The following is a 17,849-nucleotide window of genomic DNA, read 5'->3' on the forward strand; positions in this document are numbered from 1 at the left end:
CAAATACCACCTCTGGCTGGCCCCAGAGTGAGTGGGAATGGAGATTTTGCAATATCCTTCCCCCAGGATTGGGGAGGGAATGGGGATTTTGTGGTATCCTTCCCCTGGAGTGGGGTAGGAGTGGAGATTTTGCAGTAACCTTTCCCTGCCACCCCACCAAATGATGCCTACCAAGCCACACCCACAGAACAGGTAGTAAAAAAAATTGGATTTCACCACTGCTTTACACACTAGGGATATCAAACTTCAATTCTTGCCTCATACCTCTCCTGCCCCAGATTTAGGCACTTTAGTCTTCTTGCATCATTTTAACAGTTTAAGGCATAAGCAGAACACTAATGATTAGAATTGTAGAGAACATAATGGGTATTACCACTGGATCACTCTCAGGGTATCATGAGAAGTAGACTGATTGTACAGGGGAAGAATATGGTTTGTCATCAGTATATGGGTCTATTTTTATTCTTTTGCTAACAATAGGTGTAGGTAGTACATATTGCTTGGGGGACCACCCTTTTTAAAAATGGCCAATGACGACTTTGAAGACTGAAATGTTTGGTTGGAGTTTTCTTTGCAGAAGGCTAGTGCATCTGTGTCACATTCTCTCTTCTAAAATATAAACTGTTTTGCCACAAAAAATCAAGTTTGTTCTGGATTTTGAAGTTTGATCTTAGCTGTGTCTGGGACGCCTGCAGAATCAGGAAATGGGATGCATGTGCCTCCCATGGTAGTTTATCTGGGAGTTGAGGTGAAACAAGAACTAGTTGACGACTTAAGGCTATATTCAGAATCACAGAATTAAGGAACAAAATGAATAAGCAAATAACTTAAAGAATGTTCCCTTTACAAATGCTATTCTATGTAATAGGCAGAAATTACTGGGGTTATGTAAGAGAAAGCACTGCTCATTTCATAGAAGCCTAAAATACAACGGTAGGAGGTGATGCAGGCAAAATGTGCATGAGATAAGAGAGGTTAAATGAAACGACCACAAAACAAATTTTCAGAAAAAAGATTTTTCAGACTCTCTAAACCAGGGGTCTCCAACCTTGGTCCTTTTAAGACTTGTGGACTTCAACTCCCAGAGTTTCTCAGCCAGCAAAGTCTTCTTTAAACTCTAGTCCATAAGATTTCTGAGTGATATTAGTAAAGGCCAGCAAAGAAGTACAAATAACATCTATGAAAATAGAACTGCAATATTTAACCAATTGAAAATATTTGTTTCAATTGAAAATATGTATGTAATGAAATTGGCAATTTAATTTTTATAATTAAAATATTGCTATCTAGTTTCAAAGGTGTTTTGACAACATGCTAGTCTCTCTTTCTATGCAAACTTCTTTGAGAAGGTTTTTTCTCTTTCTCTTTCCTCTGTGTTTCATCAGGCACCAAAGTGGGGGTTGGAATTCATGACAACATGAAGATTTAATCAATTCAAAATCTATAGTGATTTTTTAAAAATTAAACGGACTCTTAAAAACGGTTTTAATGCTAGCCTGGTTGTACAGAAATAAGCAGCAGAGTTCTATCTATGTTAACTTACCTGAACTTCAATGTTTTGCTTTTTATTTGCTAAGCTATGAAAATTGAGCTTGTCTTACAATAGAATAATTAGATTTATTACATCAGAGGAAACATTTGGAAGTTCATATTCCCACTAGTTTCTTATCAGAAGAAAAAAGAAAGGTACAGGTGTCCATTCCCAGCTGTTTCACTCCCACAGCTTTTGGAGCTGTCACATCTGATTAAGTGACAGTTCTCAAAGGTGTTTTTTCTGCCTGAAACAGAAGAGCTGACAAGGAGAAAAGAAGTCAGAGCAATGGAAAACTCCCTCTTGCATACATTTCTTTTAGTTTTCCTCAGTGGTGTGTTCCTTTTTGGATCTGGAGAGAAAAACTCTTCATCTGAAGGTAAGAAAGCCTGTCTCAAATTTAGAAAAAGGGATAGTGAATAGACCAGGAAACATATCAATAGACAAGGAGAGCAACATTTAAATCGGCTGTCAGAAACTGGTGCTCTTCAAAGGTACCAGATTCCTGCCCTCATCACCTGCAGTAAGCATGACTATACTAGTTTGGATTAAGGAAGGGTAACCTGAGTGGTACTGTGGGGATGCTGTTGTAATAGGCAGCATACTCAACTGTTAGCTAGAACACAATTCTCAATACCCAAGAAGGTTAGGAAAATCTTAGGGACAATCAGATGCACGATTTTCCTAGGAAATCTTGAAAAGAGAGATTGTAGTACAGACCAGTCCCCTTCATCGGTAAAATCAAGTGGGATCACCATAAACAAAATTGCTACTTATTTCATTCCAAATTCTTATGTATTATGACATCACTCAAACAGCAGTCTCAATTCTTCATGATGGGAAATAAAGCATAGTAAAGCAATTCATGCTTTAGTCTTGTATTGAAAGAAATAATCACAAAGAAGAATAAAATTCAGCTGCAGAAAAGAAACACTAAGAGGAAATATATCTGTCATGAGTAAGACTTGAAGCCTAAATGCAGTTAGTCATCCTTCAGCTCCATCTATCTCTTAAAAACCAAATGGAACAAGCAGATTTCCCCATCTGAAAAATCAGTTAGGCCTTACTTGAGAAGTGGAATTTTAAACATTAGGTACCTCATCCAAGAATGCTCCATGCTGCAACAGATCTTGCTTCATGGCAGGTTGACACCATAACCAGGAAAGGACATTTTTTTCTATTGGTTATGTTATTTCCAGGCAGTGTTTAAAGACAAATAAGTGAAAGAACAATTTATCCAGGTGAAGATTCGCTAATATGAAAATTCAAAGCAGATCATTATGACAATCGGTAGAAATGGGCCATAAAAAGATGCTGTCTAAACAGTACCTTCCTTCTATTTCCTCCAGATACTATCAAAGAGGAAAGGAAGCCTGTGCTTCTGGAAGATATCCCAAGTACTGCAGCCTTCATTGATGGTGCTGAGGTGGCAGTTGTTGGATTCTTTGAGGTCTGTTGAAATGCAACAAGATGCTAAGTGATTGGTTTGACAAAAAGTGCACTATGATTTGCCTGCTTTAGGTTTAGTTCTTGTGGAACCTAGGCATTATAGTTATTACCTACAGTACGTTTTATAGCTTAGCACATTGTGTCAACTATGAAAAATGTGTTCGATTTCATAAACTATATTTAAGGGAACCATATTTAGCATACTGTATCACACCCCCCAGAGAGAGAAGAATATGCATCTTAAACTTGCTGGGTTGAGAAACGCTGACCCTAAGGGACCATCTTTCTTGTGGCCAGTTTCAGTTTTCAATCCCACAGAAAATACTTTTTCCCCATTGCTCTCAAAAAGCATAAGATTTGTCTTTTTAATTCAAACTTTTAAACAGTCCTTGCTGCTTTGACGTTGTTTTGAAAACAGCTTATTAATGTTTTATATTATTTCTTATGCTATACTATTTTTAAGGATTTTTTAAAAAATGCCACAGAAGTTTTTTAAAGAAACAACTTTTTGCTAATTGAGAACATTGTGGGAAGTTGGAAAGGTATAATTAGCACGTTATAAAATGCTGCCATATCAACTGATCCAGGAAAGATTAATCTGCCTGTTACAGGGACACAAGACAAATCTGAGTTAAAAAATTATGAAGCCGTATTTTCCAACCTGCTACCCTCCAGGATGTGCTGGGTCAAAAATATGTGGAGGGCGTCAGGTTAGGGAAGGCTGCATTATTGAATAAGTGCCAAATTAACCTCAAGGGCACATAATATGTTTGTCTGTTTTCTCAACGTGTTTTCTGAAGGTTGTTTCTCATAATCAGAGCCAGCTGGAGCACATGATACCTTCCTGCAGCTGCCAGAGCTACAAGAGGGTCTCCCCTGGAGTCTCCTCAAAGGGCATCAATAAATCCTATTAAACATGATTGATCTACAAATCACAATCTTGATTGTTTGGGAATTATGAGAATTATAGTCCAATTTATCAAACAGGTGTGAAGTCAAGGAAAGCCCATGTAAATTCTACTTACAAAAATGTGTCCACATTAGATATTTTTCTACTATGGATTTAAAAGGGCATTTTTTAAAACTTTCCATAAAGGTAGTCCAAAACATTTTGCTATTTGAGGGGAACAGAATCCCTTTTCCTGTACCAGGGACATTATATCTGAACATAGCTAAATATTGTTGACACCAGTGATAAAATATTCCAAGAATAATAATAAACACTTTGTAATAAACCAATACGCCAGTTTTAACTCTCTAAATCATACTGTTTTGTTATTATTAGAGAAAATTACAAGAAATTAAAAACATAAAAGACCTTCCTGAGGTTTTGTATATTTTAAGTGATCTTAAAATGCATTGTCAATGGAGTCTGTGAAAATAGCCACCAGATGTCAGCATTCTCCCCTAAAATTGCTACTAAGCGTAAAAGACAGTCAAATTGGAAGAAATTCTTAATGAATTATCATTTTCATTTAGAATATGACTTGCTTTCTTTGTATGTTGTATTTTTTTTAAAAAAATCTGGTCCTCACCATTTTGCCTTTCCTCTGCATCACCTTCATGTTCCTGTCCTCTTTTTGTTTTTTCTACCTTTTCCTCCCACTATCTCTATAAAAGAATAGTTGTAGGGAAACTTTAACTGTTTAGATATTATCGAACCACAATTACCAAATCCTACCATAACAACCACTAGTAAAGAAGATGATGGGAGTTCTAATTCACCAACATCTGGGTCATCACAGGTGACCTTCTTTGCTGCCATAGGACAACCTTTCTTACAAGTACAGTCAAGAGCTGGCTTGTAACTCTTTGGTCTCCTTACTGGCCCTCCGAAGAACCCCATATTGGGGAAGGCTGTTGCAGGTTGATGTCTCTTTCCATCATTCCCTGCAAGGTCTGTGTGTGTATATGTGTATGCGCACGCACGCACACACACGCACACACACACACCTCTGTAAGCTTTAACTGGGTGAAATGGTGCATCATAAGGCAATACTTTTTGAACCAACGTATATCAAATGGCTAACTTACAGAATGTATCCAAAATGCTGGACCCATGGCTCTTGCAGAGTTGACATTTTGCAAATTTTATAAAACATTTGATGACATAAAAATTATCACAAAACATTTCCTGTGGTAAACTGCAGATGTTTGACTGTGCTATATAGCTCAACAAATTTCCCTGAATTGTAAAGAAATTTGCCAGTGAAGGCAGTACATTAGATGCTCTGCTACTGTTGAAGGCATGGAGGAATCTGATGATAAAGTATGTCTGGAATGATGGCCCAAGGGGACATAGGTTGTTTAATTGCAATAATCAGGGTAACTTTGATGTGTTGCAGGATGCAGGGACTTTTTCTTTCATTGTTTTCTTTTTATCTCTCCCCACCCCACTCCCTCTCTCTTTCACCCCTCTCTCTCCTGTATTTTCATCCTCCTCATTTATCTTTGTACCTAAAATAAATTTTAAAATTGGCAAAGCCTCAAATATACTTTGGTTCAATTTGCTTGTTGTTCTGGGAGCTTTAGTATTGAATGATAGTGGCAGATAAACCATTATTTAAATAATGCATTAAGTTAAATTTCTGAAGTGGGACCTGCTCCATGATGTTCCCAGAATTGCACTGCAGGAAAAGCTCTAAGATAATTTTTATACCCTTTCCTGTTCCCAGAATTATGAATGGGATAGCTCTGGGGACAAAAACCAATCTCTATATATATCATAGTGTCACAAAATCTTTCTCAATTTCTTCATTATTTTTTCAGGATTTAGAAAAACCAGAAGCCTTAGAGTTCCTTACCATGGTAAAAAATATACCAGACGTACCATTTGGAATTTGCTCCAGTTCTCAAGTTCTTTCTCATTATAATATCACCCAAAATACCATCTCCGTCTTTCGCATGGTAGGTTTTGTTTTGCAGTTCTGCTTCTTCCTTGAATAATATCTAAATGCTACAGCTAATAGGTATAAATAGGGACTTTTCTTCAGCCATATTTATGGTATGTAGGAATCTATATGATATTCTAAAGTTTGGTTCATAAAACAAGCTTAAGTGAGTCAGTTGGAAGGATAGTGTTTTGCAGCTTGCTAACCCAACCAATTCTGGAGTAAGAACAAATTAGTTTTAACTCCAGACTATATTAGGACAACTTTTGATTTATTTTTCTTCCCTTAGATTCAGCTGTGCTGTATGAATTCAAAAACTCAGTGGACTGTTGAGCATCCTGCTCAGACAGTCCTCAAAGGTAAAGTGATGAAGCTGAGTGAAGAGTTGCCCAAACCACAAGATGCTTCATTACAAAACTTGTTGTTATATCCTGTTAACCATGGAACATGCCTTCTCAATATTGATGGTTTATATCATGTCAATGGAGAATGAAAGCCAGCATGACATAATGGTTAGAATGCTGGGCTAAGGCTAGTGAAGTCCATGTTCTAGTCCTCCCTTTCGCATGGACACCAGCTGGATGGCTATTGGCCAATCAACTCCCCAAAGTAGCATTAGACACTATAACAAGTAGCTGAAAAACTAAACCTATTGGGTACCATGCTATCTAGAATTAGAGAGCTCAAATAAAAAACAAGTAAACCATACAATGAAGCAGAACAAATGTTAAAAACAACAATATTATCAACTGAGGAGGCACTACTTACAGAACAAAAATTTACCAGTATTCTCCTACCCCAAGGACCTATGGGATAAAAGCAGGATTGAACATATTTGGTATGAACTCTTCATTTACCTAAATGGCAAACAAGTTTCCATGACTACGTGTTTCACTGATCATTGACTGGCTGAAGCATCAATGCAACTCAGGAGTATTTCCAGGGGGAAAACTCTAAGTGCAAACAATCACAATATTCTGTAACTATCCCATATTTTCCTCCTCCTTTGTAGGAAAAAATGGCAAATGATGCATTAGGAAAATGGGAGTGTTACAGCTAAAGGATAACAGCATTGTTGAGTCTGGTTTAAGATACTATAAATATGGCAAAGCAATTACCTCATTAAAACATCATCTGGATGAAGGCAGAGATAGAGGTATGAAGAGATGGTTCCAGGAGTAATAGAAACAAATTATGAATATATTACATAGGAAATATACCTAATGGAGATCCTTCTTTTTTAAAGAAGAACTTCTCTCAAAGTGAGTGGAATATTTTGGAATGACTCCAGCATTTAAAAAAGCACGATCAAATGATATTAACCAGTACACTTTTTTATAAATTTGCCTCCTTCCTCAAGTTAAATAGTAGCATTTCTGCTGTGCTTATTCTCTGTAATATGCTTGTTCATTGCCTTGCTGCCCAAAATCAATGCATCCCCATTTTACCTTGGAGAATTTGTGCTTAGTTTCAGCCTAGGAAAATTGTACAAACTGTATGGCCGTTATATATTTTATGAAGAAATAAATGAGCTGCTTTATCCAACATGGGCCCATGAAACCCAAAGTAGCATATGATACCTTTTTTCCTAAATGTTCTTCTTCAGAATTTGAAAAGTGAAAGGGGGAGAAATAGCAAGTTTGTTGAATGATTGGCTGAGTTACAGTGCTAATATAACATTTAGTTATTTATTGCACTAGTATTCTAGCATACTTCTATATTATAAAACATCTTTTTTGATAGGTTTGGCATGGATTGCCTCTGTATTTGCATATCTTTGTATGTTTAACATGCAAAAGCATTAAGCAAACCAATTGGTTTTCTATAATCTGAAAAGACACCAGCTGGCCCTGTCTATTACTGCTTTAAAAGGTTTTGTGGTTGGAATGACCCAGTTCTAAAAAGTCCTATTCCAACTGGCTGTTTCTGTCTTATCAGAAGTATTCCAACATTATTCTGACTTTAGTATCAACATTTCAGTCTCAAAAAAGACCATTCCAACAATATTGAAAAAAATATTGAGGCAGTTGAACTGAAAATCAGTATATGTCTGGTTGGGTTGGAACAGTCCATTCCAGAGTTTTCACCATGAAACGTTTTGCATATATCTACTTGACAGTGATGCATATTTATTATCTAATATGATTTATAATGGTATTTTTCCATTTGTGTATTTTGGGACGGTGTGTCGAAGTGGCGGCCCATAGGCTGGAGGTGTTATATGCAGGCCACACCCACCCTGGCTCCGCAAAGGCAAACAACATCGCAATATGTCGTGATACGTCATGTGATGCAATTGAGTTTGAAACCTGTGTTTTAGGACCTTCACCTTATTTTGTTTCTCTACTATAAATCTCGATTTCCCTCTCCCCCTTGTTTTTAGCCTTAATATTAAGAGATAGGGAGCAAAAATAAATCATACCTGCAAATTAAGTATGGTCAGGAAGATTTTTTCCTCTTCTTGAGTAGTAGCTAAACTAACAATGTCCTTATTGAAGAACAGGAACAGGCATTACAAATACAGTCCCCACTTATTAAGCTGAACTTGCAGTTGACCGATTTGTACAGAAAATTCTTTAAGTTACTTTGGGTGGAGATACTGGTAGCAGTTTTCCTTGGCCAGTTAGTATGATGTCTGAATAAGTGCTTTTTATCATATTAAACTACCACAAAATGTATCTGCTTGATTAAAATAAAAATCCATTCCCATTAGACATCCAATTAATACTTTTATTGATATCCAGTGTGGCATAGTAGTTAAGATGCTGGAATGGGCCAGCTGGGTGAAATTGGGCCAGATACTTTCTCTCAGCCTTAGGAAAAAAGCAGTAGTGAGCCACTTCCAAAATTGTTGCTAAGAATACTGCATGGACCTATCCATGTACTGTAATGGCCAGGAATCAAGATTCATTTGAAGGCCTTTTCCCCTTCCACTATTGAAGAGGATCTGGTCACCCCAGTCTATTACAGGTAGTCCTTGCTCACTGACTGTTTTGTTCCTAACAATTTGAATTTATTCTACTACTACTACTTACAGTTGCAGTTGCGCCCCTTCCTTGATCGGGATGCCTTGTGCACAGTCACTCATGCGCTCGTTACCTCTCGCTTGGATTATTGTAATGCTCTCTACATGGGGCTCCCCTTGAAGTGCACTCGGAGGCTTCAGTTAGTCCAGAATGCAGCTGCGCGGGTGATAGAGGGAGCTCCGCGTAGCTCCCATATAACACCGCTCCTGCGCAGACTGCACTGGCTACCTGTGGCCTTTCGAGTGCACTTTAAGGTTTTGGTTACTACCTTTAAAGCGCTCCATGGCTTAGGGCCTGGGTACTTACGGGACCGCCTGCTGTTACCACATGCCTCCCACCGACCCGTACGCTCTCACAGAGAGGGACTTCTCAGGGTGCCGTCCGCCAAGCAATGTCGGCTGGCGGCCCCCAGGGGAAGGTCCTTCTCTGTGGGGGCTCCCACACTCTGGAACGAACTTTGGTTTACGCCAAATACCTGACCTTCGGACATTCCGTCGCGAACTGAAGACACATCTTTTTATTCGCGCGGGGCTGGCTTAAATTGAATTTTATTAAATTTTAAATTTTATTAACTAATTTTAAATGGGGTTTTTAGTTCATTGTATACTTTTCAGGCCAATTTTAAAATAAGTTTTTTAATTGCATTTTAAATTGTATATTGTACTATCTGTTTTATTTTTGCCTGTACACCGCCCTGAGTCCTTCGGGAGAAGGGCGGTATAAAAATCAAATAAATAAATAAATAAATAAAATAATACTACTACTACTACTTCTACCATGTCCAAGAATTGTATAAGATACATCAACAAATTGCAGCTTTCTGCAATAACACCAACGGAATTGCAAAAAACTGTGCTACTTGGCACATCGTACATCTTAAGAAGGTACTGTTGTGACCCAGGTTCCCGGACTCGGACTCCTGGAGGACGATGATTCAGAAAGTGAGGAGGAACTGGTAAGGCCTGCTTCCCCTGGGCTCTCTTCCTCCCTGGCACCCACCCAGGAGGAGGAGGAGGGGCTGGTAAGGCCTGATTCCCCCGGGCCTTCTTCTGATTTGGCAACACCCCAAGAACAATTTTGGTTTGATGCAAGACTGCGCAGATGTGACCGGCGCATGCAGTAGAGGAGGCGTTGGGACAAAGTCAAAGAATGATGAGTCACGGATGAGTCACAGGGGCTATAAAGCAGGAGGCGGAACTTCCTGGCTTTTTGTCTTGGACAAAGCAATGAATTTGCGTGGGCAAACTGTTTCAATGGAGGAAAGAATATATTCGTAAGTAACTCTGGCCTTATCTATAATTTCCTAGTTATCTCCAGAGACTTGGCAGGCACGTGGATAGATGTGGCCAGAACATCTCTGTGCCAGAGGAATCCAGCCTAATCCAGCCATTTATGTAAATAAATTTGAAAAGGAGGCCTTTGACTGACTCTTTGTTGGGAGTATTGGGAGAGGGAAACAGAACAGGTACTTGGTTGATACCTAGGACACAGCAATGGGCAGCAACCCGTATCAACCATCAGCACCAGTCAATGGTATTTGTGATGCCTTTTTGAATGTTCAGTTGACTGAGTTTCATTTTAATGAACAAAGATAAATAATAATAATAATAATAGCTTACAATCAATCCTCACATACATGATGGTTGCTGTTAGATTCGGGCAATAACGAGGCAGGAGACCAGGATAGTGACAACAGCTCTTTACTATATGGTGAACCCAGCAGCCAGTGCTGGGAAAAACCTCTCCTTATATACAGCTTAACCGGGGGCTTCAACCAATCAGCAACGTGCTATTTTCCCGCCAAAACTTTTAAAGATACATTACACTCCTTCCCTCCCAGAGAACACTTTACCACTATTTACATAAACATTTACATATTATTTTTCAACGTAATCACGCAAGTAGACTGGGCGTCTCCTGACTCTTTCGGACCTGCGCAATTCATTCTCTGGGAGTGAGTCGAGCTGACCGGAGGGACTGTCTGTTCCTCTCAGCTCCTCCTCTAGGCCATCCGGCCCTGGATTATTTGCAGAGTCGTCCCTGCTGTTTTCTGACGGAACCTGTTGGCGTCGCTGGACCTCCTGGAAGTCAGATAAGTCCCGCGTTTGCCCCGGGTTTGAGTCAGCTGTGGATTCAAACATTGTATAGTCAGGGCCTGTTTCGCCTAATTCGGATTGTTCGGTTATGCTTTCTTATTTGGTCTATGTGGCGCTTCCATACCCGGCCATCCTTTATCTCTACTAAATATGATTTGGGACCTGTTATTTCTAGGATTTTTCCTGCTAACCAGGTCGGGCCTCGCTATAGTTGTGTGCCCACACTAGGTCGCCTATTGCCATCCTCTTGTTTTTCGAGTCCCCTTGTAACCGCCTGGTGTGTAGTTTGGGTTTAAACGGTCTAGTGGGCACCTGAGCTTCCGACCCATTAATAACTCTGCTGGGCTTCTGCCAGTTGTGACACAGGGGTTCTGTGTTGGACGCCAGGAAGGTATCGATTTTTGTTTGCCAATCGCCTGGCTTGATTCTGGACAATGCCTCTTTGCGCCCGGACGGAACGCTCTGCAAGGCCATTCGTCGCAGGGTGGAAAGGCGCCGAGAGGACATGTCGGATGCCCTCTTCTGCCAAGTACCCTCAAACTGGGTTGCCGTGAATTGCGGGCCGTTATCGGAGACTAACGTGTCGGGCAACCCATGGGTTACAAATAGGTGCCGAGGACTGAGATCACGGCCTCGGCTGTCATGGATCTCATGAGAATGATTTCCAGCCATTTGGAGTAGGCATCGACTACTACCAGAAAGGTTTGGCCGTGGAAGGGCCGGCAAAATCGATATGGATCCTAGACCAGGGCCCTGGGGTCTCTCCCATTCCCGAACCGGGGCCGTTGGGGTAGCGGTCTGGACTCCTGGCAGGCCTGGCATTTCCTACCCTCTCAGCAATTTCCGAGTCCATTAAGGGCCACCACACATAGCTTCTCGCTAGACCCTTCATCCTCACGATCCCTGGGTGACCTTCGTGAAGGAGATCCAACACCTTTTCCTCAATTTCTCTGGGATCACCACTCGATCCCCCATAGCAGGCACCCCTTGAGCTGAAAGTTCCCCACGTTTTTTTACAAACTCTTTAAAACGCTCGCCCGGTACAGCGGGCCAACCTCTTTGTACCCACCCAATTACAGTTCTTATTGTAATGTCCTTATACGAAGCCCGAGCCACCTCTTTGGATGTGACTGGGCCAGAGTCCAAAGATTCAATTAGCAGAACTGGTATCCCCGGAGTGGGGTCTTCGATAGTCTCTGGTAACGGGCATCTGCTCAGGGCGTCTGCATGCCCTAATTCCTTTCCTGGCCGGTGTAGCAATTTGTAAGAATAGGCTGCCAGGAAGATAGTACATCTGGTCAGTCTTGGCGAAAGTGCCACGGGCGTTGGGCGGTCGCCTGCCTACAGACCTAGCAAAGGTCTATGGTCCGTGATGATTTCAAAATCACGACCAAATACATATTCATGGAATTTCTTTACCCTGAGACTATAGCCAAGGCTTCCTTATCAAGCTGGCTATAATTCCTTTCAGTTGATGACATGGTTCGGGAGTAGTATGCAATGGGGCTTCTGTGCCATTTGGTAACCTGTGGCTGAGCACAGCCCCACCCCATAGGGAGATGCATCGCAGCTTAACACTAATGGCAGTGTGCCATTGTATTGGATAAGGAGGCTATCACCGTTAGGAGATTTTTACCCTTCGAATGCCCTAGCTTCCGCCTTTCCCCAAGACCATGCAGCCGTCTTTGCTAGTAATTTATGCAGCGGCTCGCTACTGTTGCCTTATTCCTTAAGAATACTGCATAGAAGTTGACCAGACCTAAGAATGCCTGTAACTCCGCTTTTGTTCTTGGAACCGGGGCCTTCCTGATGGCCCGTACCTTGCTTTCAGTGGGTGAATCCTTCCTGTCTATCCGTAGCCCAGGAATTCCACAGACTCAACCCCGATCTGGCATTTGTTCAGTTTAACCGTGAGACCGCAGACCGGAAAATGCCCAAAACTTTTCGCAGCCTTACCCCTAATTCCTCTAGGTTTTCAGCGGATACCAGTACATCGTCAAAGTATGGTACCACCCTGGTAGGCCCTGCAATAGCCGCCCATTAGGTTCTGAAATAACCCTGGAGCCACACTAACCCCAAACTGTAATCGGGTACACTTAAAAGCCCTCTGTGAGTCACAATTGTCTGCGCTCGCTGTGCTGCTATCTACGGGCAGCTGTTGATAGGCTTGGGCCAAGTCTAGCTTGGCAAAACTTGCCCTTGCCCCATTGAGTGCAGTAAGTGCTGTACCACCGACGGGTAAGCACTCTTTGCAACGCTTTGTTAAGCGTTGCCTTGTAGTCAGCGCAACCGGACCGATCCGTCCGGTTTGACTGGGGTGACTATAGGGTCTCCCACTTAGCATGGTCAACTGGCACTAGAATTCCCTGGTTTACTAGCTTGTCCAGTTCCCGGTCAATCCTGGGCTTTAGGGCTTAACGGGACCCTCCTAGCCTTTAGGCGGATAGGGCAACTTGGGGTCTAAGTTAAAGAGATAGGGGTCCCCGTGTACTTGCCCAGGCAGTCTTTGAAAACGTCCTCAAACTCCTTCATGAGTGCGTCTTTGAGGTCGACTTCGTTTCTGAAGATTCCAGTCACTCCCATGCCCAATGCTCGGAACCAGTCTAGTCCCAATAAGCTTGGCAGGGTCCCATCGACGATGGTGATGGGTAGAGTTTTCTTGTATTGTCCATATTCGACGTGGACGGACGTTACCCCTCGAACAGGGATGCGATTCCCTTGGTAGTCTTGTACCTTTAATTTCTGTGGTTGCAGCTTGCGCTTTGCGATGGCGGGTAAGGCTCTCACGAGAGTGTCCCAGGACATGATCGTGATCGATGAACCGGTGTCCACCTCCAATCGGCACGGCACCCCCTCAATCTTTGCTTTTGTAAAGATTTTTTTTTCTAGGCGTGTTGATGCGTGACCCACTCTCACGACAGTCTGATTCAACTTTGCGCCTTTTTTGAACTGACCAATCACGGGCCGCTTCGCCGTTCCCGCGCTCTGATTGGTCGGTTTGAATTTTTGGCGGGAAGGTTGGGGTGCTCGACAGGCCTGTGCTATGTGCCCCTTCCTTTCGCACTGCCGACATGTTGCATCTTTAAATCTGCATTGTTGTCGCTGGTGTTGCCCTCCGCAACTCGCGCAGTCGCCCGGTCGTCTTTCTCCGGCCTCCCGTGTGGAAGACTCTTCCTCCTCACCGTCCGATTCGGCCTGGACCTCTTCATTGTGGACCGGGTTGATTTCGCACCAGCCGTTGGTGTGACCTGCTTTTGTAGGGTTTCCGCCGCTTGGGTGGACATCTCGTGAGCCCTGGCTTCGCCCAGGCGCTTGCCAGCGTTAGGTTGCTTTTAGACAGCAGCCGCCTCGCAAACGGATGTCCCTGACCCCGGATGAGTTGCTCCAGCAATGCCTCATCCAAGTCTCGATATTCACAATGTTTTGAGGCTTTCTCAGGGCGGCCATGTATGCGCTGATGGACTCGCCTCTTGCTGTCTGCGCCCCGAATTCAAACCGCTGCACATACTTGGATGGCATTGGTGCAAATGGGCTTTCAGCAGAGTCTGCAGAGTTTGCCACGGTACCGACTGTACCGGCGTTGGCTCAGCCAGGATTCTGCGGTGTCGAAAACTTCTGGACCGCAGTGGCTCAGGAAATAGGCTCGCTTCCTGTTGTCTGAAACTCCTTGAGTTCGCTTGCTCGAGGAAACACTCAAGCGAGCCATGTATGACCCCCATTTCTCTTTGGCTGGGTCGAATGGCGCTGGCGGTGTGTAGCCGGACATCGCTGCTTTCCGCCCTTGTTTTGCTGGGTTCGCGTCTTCCTGGTGAGTTCAGCTCTTTTCCTGGCGCTCTTAGCCTCGAAATCCGACCTTCGTCGCCAGTGTTAGATTCGGGCAATAACGAGGCAGGAGACCAGGATAGTGACAACAGCTCTTTACTATATGGTGAATCCAGCAGCCAGTGCTGGGAAAAACCTCTCCTTATATACAGTTTAACCGGGGGCTTCAACCAATCAGCAACGTGCTATTTTCCCGCCAAAACTTTTAAAGATACATTACAGTTGCAGTATCCCACAATCACATGATTGCCATTTAGGCTCTTCACAACAAATATGCATTTATGACTGTTTCAGCATTCTCGAATCTCATGATTGACATTTATGTACTTCCCAAATGACTTGTGACAAGTAGATAAATGGAGAATATTCAAATTCAAATATTTATTGTCAGTGCACAACATATGTACTATGAGATTGGTTGAGCTCCAACCATGGAATATGGAAGTAAAATCATAAGTCACAGCCTTGAGATGGTTCAATTAATGACCAAATAGGAGATGATGAGGTAAGCTCATTATGGTTGCATGATTTTCTGCTTAGTGACTAATGTGCATAGTAATGGATCCCAGGTGCGGTCACTAAACGAGGTCTTCCCTTTTTATGTAGAGATGGAGGGATAACTAACTAACTAACTGCTGTATTGGATTACATCTTCAAGCTAACATGTAAACTGAAGGCAACAGGAATTATAGTGCTATATAAGTCAAAAACATCAAACGGGAAAGCTGGATAGATTATTAAATATTTTTGATGGGTTGATGTTCAATACTTGACATCTTTGGGGTTTCTGGATATATTAAGATGACATAGAAGTATCAGAGTTTTGCAATCAAAAACCTAACCACACTAATCCAGGCCTAACCCTTGGATGAGCATTGGATGAGTTACCCACCCTCCCCAAATAATTTCATTAAGAAGGTCTGCCTGAACATACATACATACATACATACATACATATACATACATACATACATACATATATTGTTTCTCTGATATAGGAGATTCTTTATGTAACAACAAAATATGTACAGCATTGGAATAGGGCTGATCTATTTTTACAGAATCTGTAGTCCATTCCAACCTCTAGTAAAGCCTTTTTCCACTGACTCCGATGGTCACTGGAAGTATCTCAAGAGTTTATGTGTTCTGTCTCTCACTTGTTTTGTACCAGTTTAACACTCCTTATTTTCTATGAGTTACTTTTGGTTTCTTCCCACACCAGTCAAAGAATAATTGACATTAATGGCTGCTTAGATATTTGAAGGCATATAGTAATAAAAAAGTCAAAAGTCTTTATGTATAAAAAAAGACTGGGACAGATATTTCTGAGGAAAAGAACACATTTGCTTGGTGGATATAACAGAATATAGAGATGTGCATTGCCCAGGATCTTCCTCTCCCTCCCTCTCTCATAGAAATCATTCACTTATACTCTATAGAGCCATGCATATATTAATAAGGAAATTTAACTGAGCACTGACTTAATCCTCTGGAATTTGCTGTTGAATTTTTCTTACTTGCCTGTCTGTTAAGGGACTGTCAGTAAGATCCCGGAAAATGTCAGTGGGAGATCTGTTCCCCAAAATGGAGTTTTTGGAGTCTGAATATTTTTCCTTGATCTTCTGGAAAAATGCCTGTATTTATTGGAGAGGGTTCTTGCTTGCACAATGTTTCCAGGAAATCCATACATGCTTATGCCAGTGTTTATTAAACTTAGAAGTAATGAAATTAGCAGATGAACTTTTGCAAAAAGTAGAAATTAGTTTTTTTTAAAAAAAGATCTCATTCCCAAAGCCCCACAAACACTTAATAATCCACCTAATTTTTTAGAATCCAGGATGGTTTAATTCAACTGCTAATAGTTCAGAAATTTATGTTAGCTATTTCTCTAGCTAAACCAAAAAAGCAAAGACTTTATAGTTTTAATTTTCTAGGGTAGTCAGTACTATGAAAATCTCGAGCAAAAGCATCGTTTAAGTGGGAAATGAAACGAATGGAATGAGAAATTTGTTTTGAGAGAGGCAGAAGACTAAAAATCTGTATAGAAAACATATTGCTTAAAAGTGGGGAAATAATGTCTGGGTCTTGAAGGATTATTATTGGCTATTGTTTCTTATTCACTTGAAATGCTTTCTGAAAGTGTTTTAAAGAACAGTGGCTGAAGTGCAGTGGCAATAGTAAGATTATTTGCTTTACTTCAGGTGGATAACAAAAGGCAAGATTTGGAAATCCAAGATGGTAACCAAGTCGATGTTGCAAAGTTGAGTCGCTTTGTCCGGATCAATGAACTCCGTTGGGTGACTGAGTACAACCCCATGGTAACAAAGGCATTTTCTACAACCTAACTAGTACAGTTTAAACTGCTGAGTTTATAATGATTTAGGTTTAGTTTATAATAATAGGTTAATATATTCTTATAAGGAAAAGAATTGATATATTAGGAGGAAAGTTGTAATGCCAGATTATCTGTTACCCTAAATAATTCACATTGGTGGATGTCATGTGAGCAGAAAGGGCAAACCTCAGAGTTAGGTTGCATGTGGCTTCCAGAAACCTCCAAAATTAATGACTTATACAGTGGTACCTTGGTACTCATTATTAATTGGTTTTGGTAGGCGTAATGAGTACCAAAAACGATGAGTACCAAACATTTTTTTCCCATAAAGATAATGTAGTGAGTCACCAGGCAGCTAACACTGACAAGTTCTAGCTTGTGCATTGGGTACCAAACGATTAGTACTGGGACAAAATGTCACGTCAAAATGCCTTGAATACCAAAGTTAATGAATTTCAAAGTAGTTGAGCACCAATGCACCACTGTAATTCTAAAAAAGAGAAATAACTGTATTAAGTATATTTAATTATGTAAACATAAATGTAAACATTATATTTTCTTTTGCTTCTTCCCTAATGTTTTCTTTTTGAAATATGACCTGCAAGTAATGCCTTTCAAAAACAAGTTGCAATCCTTGCTCTGGAAAAAGTTGCACAGGTGTAATTTAAAGTTTGTTTGTTTGTTTGTTTATTTATTTAT

The 17,849-nt window shown here is 41.2% G+C and overlaps 1 protein-coding gene across 1 annotated transcript in view; it reads left to right on the forward strand.

Annotated features, from left to right (window-relative positions):
- Positions 1–5: 5 nt before the first annotated feature.
- ERP27 (endoplasmic reticulum protein 27) overlaps positions 6–17,849 on the forward strand; it is a gene marked incomplete at its 5' end in the record, with an annotated part of 41,620 nt that continues 23,776 nt past the window's right edge. The window contains 4 exons of the mRNA XM_058191807.1: positions 6–27; positions 2,881–2,981; positions 5,750–5,887; positions 17,017–17,133. Of these exons, the coding sequence (XP_058047790.1) occupies positions 6–27; positions 2,881–2,981; positions 5,750–5,887; positions 17,017–17,133 (378 nt within the window). The remainder of the gene's footprint in view (positions 28–2,880; positions 2,982–5,749; positions 5,888–17,016; positions 17,134–17,849) is intronic.

This window comes from Ahaetulla prasina, chromosome 7 (assembly GCF_028640845.1).
Source record: "Ahaetulla prasina isolate Xishuangbanna chromosome 7, ASM2864084v1, whole genome shotgun sequence".
NCBI classification, from domain to species: domain Eukaryota; kingdom Metazoa; phylum Chordata; class Lepidosauria; order Squamata; family Colubridae; genus Ahaetulla; species Ahaetulla prasina.